The following is a 14,559-nucleotide window of genomic DNA, read 5'->3' on the forward strand; positions in this document are numbered from 1 at the left end:
ATTCAGGTGTGTCCACACATGGGCCTGCCTTTCAGAAGGAGCATGTTAATGAGGCGCTTTGGAACAGGTGGTTGTGTAGACATGGGTGCTTCAAAATAAGTGCCACAATTTGAAATCCCCTTATTCCCAAAAAGAATTGTGAATAAGGGAATTTCAGAGTGTGGGGCTTATTTCTAAGTGCCCTAGTCTATACAGCCATTCTGCATTTCAAAAGCAGTGCTTTTGAAATGTGCCTGGCTGCCATTATGCTAATGAGGTGCAGAATATGCATGTCAGCACCTCATTAACCTGTTGCAAAATGCCTCATTAGTGTGCCCCTTCCGAAAGGCCACTGAATGTACTCCTGGAACAGATGTATTATAACAAAGTCTAATTGTGTGACCTCCTGCTGTTTTCCAGACAATACAGTTAGGTGCTCCAGACTTGGATTCTTACTAATATTTATCATTTGTTTTTATTATACATGTTTACGAAAAGTCCATTGTTTCATTATGAAATGACATAAACACAAAATTTAAAAAACAAATACCCACATAGCTGTTATAAATTGTCTCATTTATTGTTTGTACCCTAGATCACCTCATTTAACTAAACACAGCCCCTCCCCTATTTAATCACAGTGCTTGTCTGCATGAAGAAATAAGCTATAGCTAGTATGAACAGCAAGGGATACACAGTGTAATTTACAACTGACACAGTATGAATTTCATTGGAAGTCCCTTGAAAGGAGACTTGCAATTTCCCCACCTCTCCCACGGGTTCCTTGAAAAATTGTGATCATTTTTTTTTTGTTGTTGGTTACATTGAAAACTGCAGCCTCTCAATATAGAACAGGGCAGGTTGCTCTACAGGTGCAGCTTGGGGGGCATTGTGTTGTGCACAATACATATGCATAGAATAATCTTTCTAGACAAGATTGAGAAACAGTGGGGAAGAGAGTTATTATCCCATTTTTCTGATGTGGTTCTGATGTAGAGAGCTTAAACGACTTGCTTGAGGCCACTCAGCAATTTTAAGGCAGAGTTGGGAATAAAACCCAAATCTCTGGACTAGGTTTTAGTCCATAGCCTTTTCTACAAGCACATCCTTCCACTTCATAGTGCGGGAGAATGGTTTCATGCAAACGGCCGTACCAGCTAGCACAGAAAATGTGTTGATGGCAAAAGCCATCATCACATCCTTCCTGCTCCTAGAAATATTGACACCACAATTAACATGGAGTCTCAAAACCATTCTATTTGCTTCTGTTGCAGATGCACTTTGTTTGATCCAGGCTCTGTTTCCAAATAGTCCTTTGCTGGAGGTCAAGAGGAGAGCCAGTGAGTTAGGTAACTTTGTTAAAAACTGCTACACCACACATTTTCCTTCCTGATTTCATCATTCATCTCATAAGCATATTCATAGACTGAAGTCAGAAATGGTTCCCAGGAGAACACTGGCACAGTGTATTAGATGACAATACAAATTAACAAGTCAAAAGCTATGAAAGTTTCTGTTTTCATAGCTACAGGCCAAATGCTTTATTCATAATGTTGTAACAGCATCATTAACAGTATGGTTGTTTAAAAAGTAACTAATATACTATTTGTGACCCTCATAATACATGTTTAAAGCAGAGTGTGCTGCTGGTTTACACTGGTTACATTCTGCTTTGTTTTCTTCCAGGCAGATTTCCCTTGATTTTTATTGCCATACCAAATGTCGTTTATGAATATGGGTAACTAATTGACCAAGGTTTCTCACAGTTACCTCTCGAGTGGCCACTCATCCTTCCCAAGTAAAGGTTTTAAGAAGCTTTTGGCCTCCCTGTTGATTACATGTTTTTCTGGTTGTATTGTGAAGACTAGCAATACTGGATTACAGAAAAGTAAGTAAATAATTTGTGGTGTTGTTATTACAAAACATGTACATAGTGTAGTAAATTTATGCTGTAGTAAAATAAAGACAGATGGACACATTCCCTGCCCTGGAGAGTTTATAAATCAAATTAAACAAGCACACAAGGCAGCTCTTTGAAACAGGGAGAGAATTTTCAGTGACGGAAAGTGTGTTATCATCATTGATGTATTTTATATTGCTATAGTGTCTAACAGTTTTGAGACTGAAGACCTGTGTGCTAGGTACTGCACAAACGTTCCCCAAATTTACAATCTAGCTAGTTGAGACAGAGAACAAAGAGAAGACAGAGATGTAGGTGAAGTGATTTAGCCCAGGGGTTTGGAAAGCAGGGCTGTGCTAGAGCTGTGATCAGACTCCTAATCCAGTGTGCTAGCTGAAGAAGATATTTAGATAAGAGAGGAGGGTGTGGCAATTAGGTCAGGGAAAATGCCTCAGGTGCGAGCTCAGGAAGCCAAGAGTGTACCAAACAGAAAATCTGAAAAGTAAATTGAGAGGGATGGGACACACGCAGGGAAGGGGGTGCAATGGGGTTTGGGATATAAACTTGGGTGAAATTATTTTGGGCTTTATAAGTGATGACAAGGATCCTGAATGGGATGTGACAAGTGCCAGTGGATAGATTCAGAGAAGAGATGGCACAGCTGAGTGGAACAGACTTCGAGCTTTTCTTTTAATGCATTTTATCACCAGAATCCTTGACTTAAAAAACATCTTCCAGCATCTCTCTTAGCAGGCTTTGTACAGAGACTATGTGATGCTGTCACATAAAAGTTTGTAGTGATCTAAATCTGGGGTGGCTCCCTTCGCTAAGTGACAAAAACACACCTGAGTTAGGCATATTGTCCCAAATAAAAATCAAAACAATATCACATGGAACAACCATGTACTTCTGTGTGTGCCCCAGATTTTATAGGGGAAAAGTATTTTAGAAATTTTAAAAGAATTTTATTGTAATTTTTAAATTCAAACCCCTCTGTCTGTAATGCCAGGTTACCTTAGGTCTAGGAGTTCAATTATACAGGACTTGGAGGCAGAGAGAAATTATCATAAATACATTTTAGAAACAGCTAAGACTTACTGAAATAAGCTTTTCCAGAACATTGCTATGTGACACTCAGCTATCGTCTCATCTTCCACTGTGAGAAGCAAGTGCTTTTCGGTGATTTAAAACATGTTTGTAGCCCCAATAGGTTGTGAGATACTAGACTGTAGATTTATCTTAGGTACAAGAGTGACTATGACCAGTTACATATTACAGGTTGAACATCTCTTGTCTGGCACCCTTGGGACCCGACCAATGCTGGACAAGAGAATTTGCTGGACCTTGGGAGGTCAATATTGTCTAACATGATACCAACACTATAACTGCTTATCTGGCTCTTAGAAGACATTTAGGGGTAAACTACAGTTAAAAAAACAACACAGAGCACTGAAAGCCGGAACCAGTGCCTGTAAACAAACTTTATAGGACTGTGGGAAACTTGGCTACACCCATAATAGGTGGTCGTCTGGCTAACTAAAATCATGCCAGATTGTGGAGTTTGCTGAACTGAAGAGTTCCGGATTAGAGAGCTTCCCCATACACTCCAGTTTAATTCTCTATGTGTTGGGAATAGGAGGCTTTCACATTGCATCCAGGTGGGAAATGCGGAAACATTCTGTGTGAGGCTGAATTTAAAAAAAAAAAAAACAGAGTCCAAAGATATTTTTCAACAGCTGTGGTAAGAATGCATTAATGGGCAGAATTGAGTAAGGTGAGAAAAGGCACATGAGAAATAGGGATCCCATATCGCTCCATATATAGTGAGTATAAAAAATATCTGAGATTCTTTTCTGTAATATGGCATGGGCGAAGCATCTAAACTCAGCTTCTCAGTATAATTCACTCTTCCAAAAGAAGTGGTGAAAGCCATGTTTCCTGAAACAATCCAAGGCAGACTGGTCATGTCCTTGGCTGTAGGGAACATTAGTCTAGTTCAACCCTTTCAGCAGAAAGTCCTGTGAGAACAGGCTGGAGCAAGGAAATCTCCATGATGATCCCTTCACAGCAATCCCCTTCCACTCCCCCCCAGGTTATCTTGCCAGGTCGATGCAATTTACTTCTTCCCACAATCCTGGTAGATTCCCAATAAGCAGCAGAATCCGCTGGGAGGCCCTGGTTCCCCAAACTGCTCATGGTACTGCCATTATTCCTATAACAATGGAACCTTGCTACCAGGGCCACCCCTGGATGACCTTGTTCCATAGGTTAGTTCTGCACCTTGTGAATGGTATTTTAGGCAGTAAGGGTAATACAGTCCTGGCCTTTATTTTTTTCTGTCTAATTTCTATGAGGGTGTGGAGAGGCCTTCTCAGGATGCAGAGGTGGAAGGAAGCTATAATGATGGCAGCTGAGCCCCCTTTCCATGTAAAAAAGGGAGAGCTGTATCGGGAGCAGTGTTCCCTGGAAGCTGTGCACTTGTGCAGTGGCTCAGGAGAGATTCAGATATCATCCAGGTGATGAGCTGAGCTCCCACAGTCAGGTTTTTTGTTTCGACTGCTGGTGCGCATTTTTACATGCCTTGGCGCACGTAAAAATGTATTTCAATCATGAATGGAAGGAACGCCGCACTTGGATGGAAAAGATTACCAGAAATATGAATTTGGAGGCTCCCATCTTTGCATGGATATCAGGAGAACCGTTTGGCCCAGTGGCAGTGAACTGGACTAGATGACCTGCTGGGCTTTTTTTTAAGACTGTTTACGCGCTCGGTAGAGAATTTAATTTCTTATATCTATTTCCTCACTCTCTGATTTGGGAGTGACAGCATGGATGTAAGAGAGAATTTTTTCCACAGTGCCTCTATGCTATAGAGAAGCCTCCATTCCTGCACAAGACAGTCTTTTTCATTACTGTTCTTTATTTTTCTCTGTAAGAGGGGATGCTCTATGTGCTCCCTTTATGTAAGAACTATTTATTAGAGGAATGTTGTGTTTGTAAAAACATTTTGAGGACCTTGGATGAAAAGCAGCGTTATATTTGCTTAATAGATTATCATTATAATTTTGTTGGAAAATTTCAGAAGCCTCAACTATATATCTGTTTGGCTTAAAAGATGGCATTGTGGAATTGTACAATATATTCTGTAAGCATTCTTTCTCTGAAATGGACAGCAAGCAATTTGCAATTTAAAATCAGCTCCTAGAGAGAGTAGAAAAACAGCGACCATCAATGACACTTTGTGTTTGAGCAAAATCCGTGTTTGCTTTGTGTCATTAGAGCACTGCATTGCCAGCCTGCAAACTTGGTTTTTTTTTTACAGATTTTTTAGTCCTTCATATGCTTTTGTTATCCTTAAGCCGGACTTCTGTGTTACGTCTCCAGAATCTGTTATTTATAGACGTCAGTGTATTCAGGCTGCGGCTGCTAGGATTTTCACAAAAGAACAAGCACATTTATAACCTGTTAAAACCTGGCACAAGTTGCCTGTGAAGTTCTGGATTTGATTTTTCTTTTTTAAAAAAAAGTTACCAAGTGGCTTTTAAAACAACAAGGGAACACTATTTATTTCACAAACCTTTGTTTTATTTTTACCTTCCTGAAATCTTGCTATGTTCTACTTTCTGGTGGAAATCTGGCCTTTTGTGTGTTTCAGATATTATCTTCAAAAACTGCTGAGGCAAAGCATTTAATACTGCAGCATCCTGAATGAGCAGTTCATCCCCAAGATATGTTGTGTACAAACTGGTTTTGTTTGATTTCAGAGTAAACTGAAAATACCTTGTCACTTTCTCTGAGTGATTTTAGGATTTTTGGCATAATGCTGATTTGCTGTTTGACGGCAGTGCCATGATTACTGGTGTAAATGCTAATATGCAGGTATACAAAAATGTATGTGTACAGGAACATACTTGCACATACGAGAGGTAAAGTGTTGTAATACAGTACCATTTATTTTCTGAGTTTTATAGGATTGCATAATTTTCCAGTGGCTGAGCTTGGAGTGAATGTGGGTATCATAATTCATTCCAAATGACTGAAAATCAAATGAATAATTTCATTTCTCACCATTTACATTTTATAAATATACCTCGGGTATACACTGGGTGTATAATTTCCCCTTTCCCTGTCATTTCTTGAAGACTTATATTCTTATCCACCTTCCAGTTTCCAAAAGATTCTACTGCACCCAGCCTCAGAAAAGTTCATCTCTTTCTTGGTTTATAGTTTGAAACCTGGCTCTTCCATAATGACCATTTGGTCAACAAAACACTGCTGTAATATGCAGATTTTGAGGTGCTGAGCACCCATAGCCAGAACCCAATTTTTAAAAGAGTACAGCTGCTAAAAGTTGCCTAAAGAAGGGCGACTTTTGCAGAAGTTCTCTACTCACTCATTGTGCAGCCTGCTTTGTTTCATATATCCAAATATTGAGGAGAAGCAGTGACTGGCTTTTGGCACAGAAGAATATTGTTCATTTCATTTAAGGCATTTTTGAACCTTCACTTCAGATGCTACACTTATGAAATTAAGCATAGAAGCCAGACTGATACAAAACTTATCACTGAAATGTTTATTCCCTGTGCTGTAGACAAGAAGGCTGGGATGACAGGGAGAGAGAAAGTTCTGCCTTGATGTTGGTTGCTTATGCTTCCTCTTTCTTCCCCATCCCCTCCACAGAAAAAATGCAGACACTGATTAACCACACTTCTGGGAAGATGCAATTTTTAGGTCACAGCATCTGTGAAATCAGTTCCCCAAAGGGTTCAAAACCCCAATAAATCCATCTGTCTCTGTGTAAAAGGACATTTGTACAAGGAGGACTCATTAGGTCACCCCCGTTTATCCATGAAGGGGAGATATATGCACAGTGGTACCACTCCCCAAGTGGCAATAATTTACACTGGGCTTGATTGTAAACAAAATCATTTTTATGAAGCAAACACACAGTTCAAGTGACTTATCAAATTAAAATAAAAGAAAGTTCTGTTCCACTAAGAGTCTAGTTATTTGTGAGTTTTTACCCTAAATAGATTTCCCTACATTAGGTGAAAGCTTCAAGCCAAAAAAGATCTTACCCTGACCTGAGTCCCAGTATGTTGTAAAGCTCTTCTGTTTCTCCTTAGGGTGCATCAGACAATTTGTGTGGCAGACTGAAAGATTCCCATTGCTTGAAAAGACTTTCCTGCTGGGCAGAAACCCTTTGCTTTATCATCCTGCATCCCAATTATGGAAAACAATTGAATTCCATAATGGAGGCCTGCACCAGGTGACATGGCTTTTGAGCACCAGCCACCTCGAAGACTTACAGGACAAACAAGGCTGTTTACAAGTCATTAAGCTGATTGCATCTCTAAGTTAGGCACATTAATGTTAGTAACCCATCTTCCATATAGCCAGTGTTGAGGTAGGGCTTCCGTCCCAAGATGTAGTGAGTGGAGTTGTGTAACTTTTTTCTTGAAGCAAGTTTTGCAGCTACGGTTGCTGACTTTCTAATTGCAGAAAACCAAATACCCTTGCCTCTACCTCTGCTCTGTCCTTTCAAGCCCCACCCCCTCTTCAGTCTGTTCCCTCTTCCCACCATTGCATGCTTTCCCCCACTGTCTTTCACTCACTCATTTTCACCAGGCTGGGGAAGGGGCGTTGGAGTGTGGGAGGGGGTGAGGACTTCAGCTGCGGGTGCAGGCTCTGTGTTGGGCCCAGGGACATGGAGTTTGGGTTACAGGGCTGAGAGATTCAGAACATGGGAGGGGGCACAGCTTCTGAGCTGGGGGTGCAGGTTCTCAGGTGTAGGAAAAGAGGTAGCTATGGGTCTCTGTTGCACACTATCACACCCCATAGGTGCTAACCCTGCAGTTCCCATTGGCTGCAGTTCCTGGCCAATGGGAGCTGCAGAGCTGGTGCTCAGGGTGGGTCAGAGCACAGAGCCCCTTTGGTCATCCCTTCCCCTTTGGCCATCCCTCTCTCTTGTCAGCCACTTCCTGGAGCTACAAAGAACCAGGCAGGGAGCCTGCCAGCCTCACTGTACAACATTTCCAGGTGCTCCACTCAAAAACTGGGCACCTGGCAACCCTGTCTGCAGCTCTCTTTATCTGTAAACAAAAAGAACAGCAGAGGTTAGACTAGCTGAGTGCGGTATGTTAAAAATACCCTGACCTGTGTGGTAAATGACCTGTATTTTGCTTTATCTGCTGATTTAGTGACCACTCCAATGTCCAATATCCTATGAACCACAGTGGATGGAAAGAAATGCTACAGATCTCTGGCAAAGTTGGAAATCCAGCTAGATCTGATGGCTCATTAGAAATCAGAACTTAGAAAGAAACACATCATTCTGACCATCCTCTTACCCTTTAATCCCACTTGATTATAGTGACTGTCTTGAGAGCTGTTAGTATCAGTATCAGGGATGTTTATATATGTCATCCTCATTTTCAGAACTTTGATGTAATCAGTTTGTTCCTCGGGACGTGAAGTGATCACAGAAGATACAGAGAATTGAAGGGACTTGCCCAAGTCATATAGCAGGTCAAGATCAGAAGCTGAAATAGAACCTTCTCTTGTCTACCCAGTCCAGTCCTCACTGTCTCTTACATTGCTGGCATCTTTGGTTGGCCATTTTACATGGGCATTCTGCTAGCAGTTTTGACACTAGGGAGGTTAATTTGCTTTGCCATATTTCTTCATTTGTCTGGGGTGTTACAGTTATCTAAAGGGTAGGGTTTTAATTTAGCAATCTGCTGAGTTATTGAATTAGTTTTATGTTGTGTCTCATGGCATTCATTGCCTGTGATAATTGATGCACAATATATAAGCAAGTTCTGTATTCACTTGGGTAACTACATTTAATTGCTTGGTTTAAAATATGCGTACTAAATACAATCTGCTGCGACTGAGAAGCTCTCATTGGTGTGGATTCGCGGGTGTTTTATCTTCCTGATAATTTGAGGAACGTCTGAAAGTCTCCCACACCCACCATGTAAAGATGAAGAATGGATATTTGCTTTGTGACCATGAAAGGAGTTTGCCATTACTATGGTGTGGTCTTTGCACTGACCATTAAAACAGCATAAAAATGAAATTAAAAAATACCGAATGCTTTGACAGTTTTCTCCTCTATATTGTTTTAGGGCTACATTTAGCTCAGTGGAGATTCTCAGATGAGTAAAGTTACTCATGTTCATTACTGTATGCAGAACCCATACGTTTAGGCTATGTGTACACTGGAAGCATCTGTCTACAGATGTTACTGTCAGAAGAGATGTTCCGGCAAAACTTCTGTTGACAGATCACATCTGCGCACAAAAAACGATCAATCTTTTGACCCACTCTGTAGACAAAAGGGCCCTTTCCAGCGTCTACGCAGTTTTATTGTTGACCTTTTCTGTTGACAAAATACATTTTATGTGTAGACAGTCCACAGATTTTGTCTGCAAAACACAAGTTTTGTCTGCAAACCTCTCTAGTGTAGAAGTAGCCTTATTATGTATGCCTTCAGGTGACTACTATTTACAGGAACATACACTGGTTTGAAATCATACAGCTCCTCTACTGGGGGGAGTCAGCCTAGCTCCTAAGGGACTCAATGGAATTGTGCTGATTTACGCACATTGAGGATCTATCTCCATTATAGTCAGTGAGTAACATTCTGAATTATTAAAAGGGGAAGAATTTTTAAATTTGAATGTAGTTTTCCTCCATTATATTTGTTTGCATTTTAAAACCAGGAGTTCCCTAGATTCATGGCCAGATCTAGTGACACTGTACAATAAGTGAATCATGAATATGTTCATGAACTAACAAAATCGATTTCTTTTGCTATTATTTGTGCAATGATATTACTCATTTTCTGCATGTATTTGGCCATCTTATGGTTTATTCAAGAAAATGTTCATAAGCCCCTGTAGTTTCAGGCATTTTAGCAGGAGTGGTGATTTGCCATTCCTCATTCTCCTGTCACTCATCATTCTCCTGCTTAAAACTTCTCTCATCCAGTCTCAAAGCAATATCAAAATGACTTACCTGACCAGCAGCACATCCCATTGACACATGGTAAAAGACCTTGTCAGAACAAATATCTTGCAAGTTGCCAATAGGCTGAAATGTGTTTACTTAATTTTTTTTCTGCGTTTACTCATGAAGAGTAACACACATTGCAATCAGGATTGAATTGTGAGTGATTCATAAAGAGCAAGGAGGCCATACTGAATGTCAGATACTTTATCAGTGGCAAATAATTCGACCAGCTCTAGCCTTGAAATAGATGTTAGTGTCCAAAAATGTGTAGTCTGAGGCAGATGAAGGAGCTAAATATGGGTTTAAGGAGCTGGAATTTAGATACCCGCTTTTTCAAATCTCAACTTGCTGTAAGTCCCACTGTGTTCCAAGAATCATGTAAGCTCTGTTTACTGTTTTCTAGTAAGTAGAGACTGTATTTAAAATGTCAGTTTTTCATAACACAAATGATATGGAAAAGACAAAATCTGAAATATGATAACTATCAAGGTTTTAAGTAGACCCAGTGTGCCTCAGAACCCAATATGTTTTAACCTAGTAGAAGTGGCCATATATAAGTTACAAAATATAAAAGTACAGTACTAACTGATTACATTGAGTGTTTTTTTTCCTTTGTGTGGCTTTTTTATTTATGTAATTGTAGCTCCATGCCCCTGCATTATGGATGGCAGGGAGGGCGTTTGTACAACCATGTTCATTCTTCTGGCTTATATTCTATTCACATAATATTTGAAGATAAAATGTGGGGAGAATTAAGCTAAAGTAAAGTCTAATCACTTTTCTTATGTCTTTTCTAAAGATATAATGTTGAGGTTCACAAACTAGAAACAATACTCACAACTTCTCCAAAAATAATTTTCATAAAGACCCAGACTCCAAACTATTTACCAAAAATATGTCTATAAAATTTCACTCAATCCCATGTTTTAGACTTGTGTGTGTTTGGTTACTCGCATAAACATTTTGTCCGTGCAATTAGCCTTTAGCACAAACAAATGTGAGATTTGCCCATTCAAATTCTGTATTTGCATTTTTTATTCAGTTTTGAATTTTTATCCTTAAAGCCTCCTTAAATTTCCAGTGAAATTAATTCCAAAACTCCAGCTGACTTCTCTGATGAAAGACTGGGGATTTAAGGTCTGAGACAGCCAAGCATGATTAAATCAATGGGAATTTTTCCATTGACTTCAACAAATTTTGGTTCCAGTGTTTAGTGCTCTTACAGGGAGGTGAAGCAAACATGAGAAACTATAAAGATTCCAAAAAAAGACACCACAGTCTGTTAGATAACTAATGCATACAAGGACTAAAATAGGCTTAGATATGTGCTTATCTCAGCCCAAATATTTGCTCTTTCTGCTGTAAGAATGTGAAGGTGTTGTCATAATCAAAGTTGTCACTTCTCAGTTGGTTACATGCTTTATTTCTTTTTGTTCAAATCTTTCTAACAGTCAAATATGCAGACACGAGAGTCACAAACAAAAGAATTACCTTTATGTAAAATTCATGTTGCAGCAGAAACCTGACTAAAGTGAAGGTATTTCAGATGTAGGCTGGAGTGCTCCTTTTTCTTCTTATTGGGTCCACTTTTAGTGTGATGAGGATACTGCATTATTTAAAGGAAGCGTGACATCGTTAACATTTCAAGTCGGGTTGTGTTCTGCTCTTAAAGGTACTCTTTCTTCTGGGAATATATTTAACAGGCCACTGTTTACTGAAAACTCACATCAATTAATTTTTAACTTTTTAAAAAATTCATATGCAGCCCTGAGTATATCCTTTCACTTGATGCCTACATGCTGAGGTGGCTGTGCAGGTACTGATAAAACCTAATTTGTGAGGGCTTTTCAGCCAGAGGCGAGACATGTTACAGGCTCATACATGGCACCATTTATTCAGTCAGCAAGAATGCAGGTTAGTTGAAACCCCGTCACTAATACCCACGAAGGCATACAACTGAACTGGAGATCCAATTGTGAGTAAGTAGGAACTTCATATAGATTTCAGTCAGGGCATATTGTTTTGAAAAGAGATTTTCTCTGATTTCTGATTTTGTTTTGTTTTGTTTTGTTTGCAGCCCCTAATGAACTGTGTGCAGACTCTGCATTCAGTGACAGACAGATTCTCTCATTGCAAGATGTTATTAATACAGTAGTGGATGCATTACTACTTGAAGTCACTCAGAGACAAAAGAAGCCAGTTTAAACAATGGCTGCAGGTAAACATCCGTACTGTGCGGTAGCCACCAAAAATATTGTTACTAAACTGATTAGTAATAATCACCTTTTGTTTTCAATTTGAACTTAGTATCTTTTTCTAAGACAAGTCAAATTGATCTAGCCTTCTTATCCAGGTGCCTAAATAATGTCACAGTTTCATTAGCAAACAACATTTTTTAACAAAGGTGTCCTTTCTTTGACTACCTGGAAATCTCATTATGTTTATTTCCATAGAAACATTTGCCATTGATTAGGTAGTGTTAAGTGATAAGCTCTTTTGCGCAGGACCGTATTTTCTCTCACTCTTATGTGGCACCTTGCAATTTTATGTGTGCTTCAAAATGGTGTATCATAGCAATAAAAAGATTATTTTAGTAAGATTTATTTATATCTCCAACACAATTTTCTGTTAAAAATTGTGGCATATTGACTTTTAAACTTAGAATTTACTACCTTTCCTACAGCAGCTGATGGTCTGGGAAGTATAGCTATAGATACCACACAGCTCAACATGTCAGTAACTGATCCAACGGCTTGGGCTACTGCTATGAATAACCTCGGGATGGTTCCAGTAGGATTAGCTGGACAACAGCTTGTGACAGGTAAGATATCTGTTAGAGATTTCCTGCACCATTCTATGGATTTTGTTCAGTCTTTTTACAAACGTCTGGAATCATTTCCAAGGGTGTGTATTTTTGTCTTCTCAGAACGTTCTTTGTAAGAGCACAGCTTCTATGATTAATACTGCATACTCTGTATTAGTCTCCTTGTATAATGGATATGTAATCCATACTGTGTTTTAACCTAGCGGAAGAACCAAAATCTTTGGGGAAATTAGAGTTCTAAACCATTGATCTACAAGGCTCTTTGCTCAGTCTAGGTTAGGGAGGAGGTCAAGAGATGCACTTAGTCTTTGAGAGAGAGGTGCTTTTCCATTCCACTAGGTTTCCTTGAGTTTTTGGTAAGCAATAGCCTGAACAGTGGCTGCAGCCTCCTGACTGAAGGAAGATTGTTTTGCTAACAAAAGAAAGTGTAGATATAAATAGATTAAAAAAAAGTGAATCCCCTGTGGTTCATATCCATTGAGAACATTAGCTAACTGAAAGAAACAGTCCCATCTTTTTCCTAACATTGTAAACCCCATAAGTTAATTTTCAAGGGCTGTTCTTCTTTGACTTTGTCATTTCATTCACAACTTGACAGATCTCTGCAGTGGATCCTTAAATCTTTCTAGCAATGATAAAAATACTATTTTCCATATTACAAACATTGAAGGTCAGTCCTGCTCCTGTTGAAATCAGCTGATTTCAGCAGAAGTGGGAATGAAGCAAAATGAATTAAGCTTCTCCTCTTGGGAGATACATACAATGGGCCATGTCGACAGCTGATATAAATCAGCATGGCACTCCATAAGAAAGGTTGTAAAACCAGTCTTTAGGTAAGCAACTCCATCATCATCAATAACGCAACTGCTCAACCAATTATTCCTACCATCTTACCAATCTTTAAAGAAAAGGACTTGAAAGTTGAATTTAGTTTTATAGAGTTTCCTTATGTATCCTTATCAACAGGAATTAATAGCACAAACTATAAGAAGGCAAAAATGTTATTTCGGTTATGCTTTGGTTAATGTAAACTCTAGAAAGTTGGCGAGTATAACCATTTAGGTTTTCAGAATGCAGTTATACAAAAACAATAGAAAACCATACTTAATCACTACATTAAAAAGGTGATTTTAAAAAATTAGCTAAGGGTACCTCTAAACAGGTGGGGCGGAGCGGAATCTGCAGCAGCAAGTCTCAGAGCCCAGATCAGCTGACTCCAGGTTGCAGAACTCTGATGAAAGGAGCTAAAGAGAGCAGTGTAGATCTTTGCACTTGGGCTGGTGCCCAAACTCTGCCCCTTCCGTTCTGCCCTGACTTCCCCAGGCTTCAGAGATCCAGGTCCAGCCCAAGCAGGATTGTTTACACTCCTGTTTTCAGTCCCATAGACTGAAACCCTTAGTGAATTGACTTAGACTCTGAGACGTGCTGTTGCAGGTTGGTTGGTTTGTTTTGCAGTGTAGACGTACTCTTCAGGTTCTCTAGCTTGTGGCTGTTGGTGCTTGTACTCTTCAGGTTCTTTAGCTTGTGGCTGGTGCAGCTAACACAACAGAGGTAAAACAATCCAAAGCTAAGTCACAGGATACATGCCAATTCACCAAGATCTCCTTCCCATTGGATCAACAATAGTCATCCTTTCTTACCTCTTTCTTAATAAATTATATTAGCCTCAGGACCTGACTGACTTTTACATTTATGGCAGGCTGTACAGATTGCGTGCAGTTCAAGAAGCTTGCATGCTTGGTCTCATTTTGTATCTGTATACTCTTTGAATTCAACAAGCAGCATGAAAACATGGTAGACATATTCCACTAGCTAATCTAGCTATTCTACTGTCTCCTAT

At 39.5% G+C, this 14,559-nt stretch overlaps 1 protein-coding gene across 18 annotated transcripts in view; it reads left to right on the plus strand.

The window, feature by feature from the left end:
* ENOX1 (ecto-NOX disulfide-thiol exchanger 1) overlaps positions 1-14,559 on the plus strand; it is a 514,187-nt gene that overhangs the window by 300,396 nt on the left and 199,232 nt on the right. For 11 of the 18 annotated variants that reach the window (XM_074988353.1, XM_074988361.1, XM_074988354.1 and 8 more), the window contains 4 exons: positions 1,254-1,328; positions 1,666-1,867; positions 11,973-12,113; positions 12,579-12,716. In XM_074988353.1, the coding sequence (XP_074844454.1) occupies positions 12,104-12,113; positions 12,579-12,716 (148 nt within the window). In that variant the 5' untranslated portion in view covers positions 1,254-1,328; positions 1,666-1,867; positions 11,973-12,103. The other 7 variants (XM_074988362.1, XM_074988360.1, XM_074988359.1 and 4 more) reach the window with 6 other exon arrangements.

This window comes from Carettochelys insculpta, chromosome 1 (assembly GCF_033958435.1).
Source record: "Carettochelys insculpta isolate YL-2023 chromosome 1, ASM3395843v1, whole genome shotgun sequence".
NCBI lineage: Eukaryota > Metazoa > Chordata > Testudines > Carettochelyidae > Carettochelys > Carettochelys insculpta.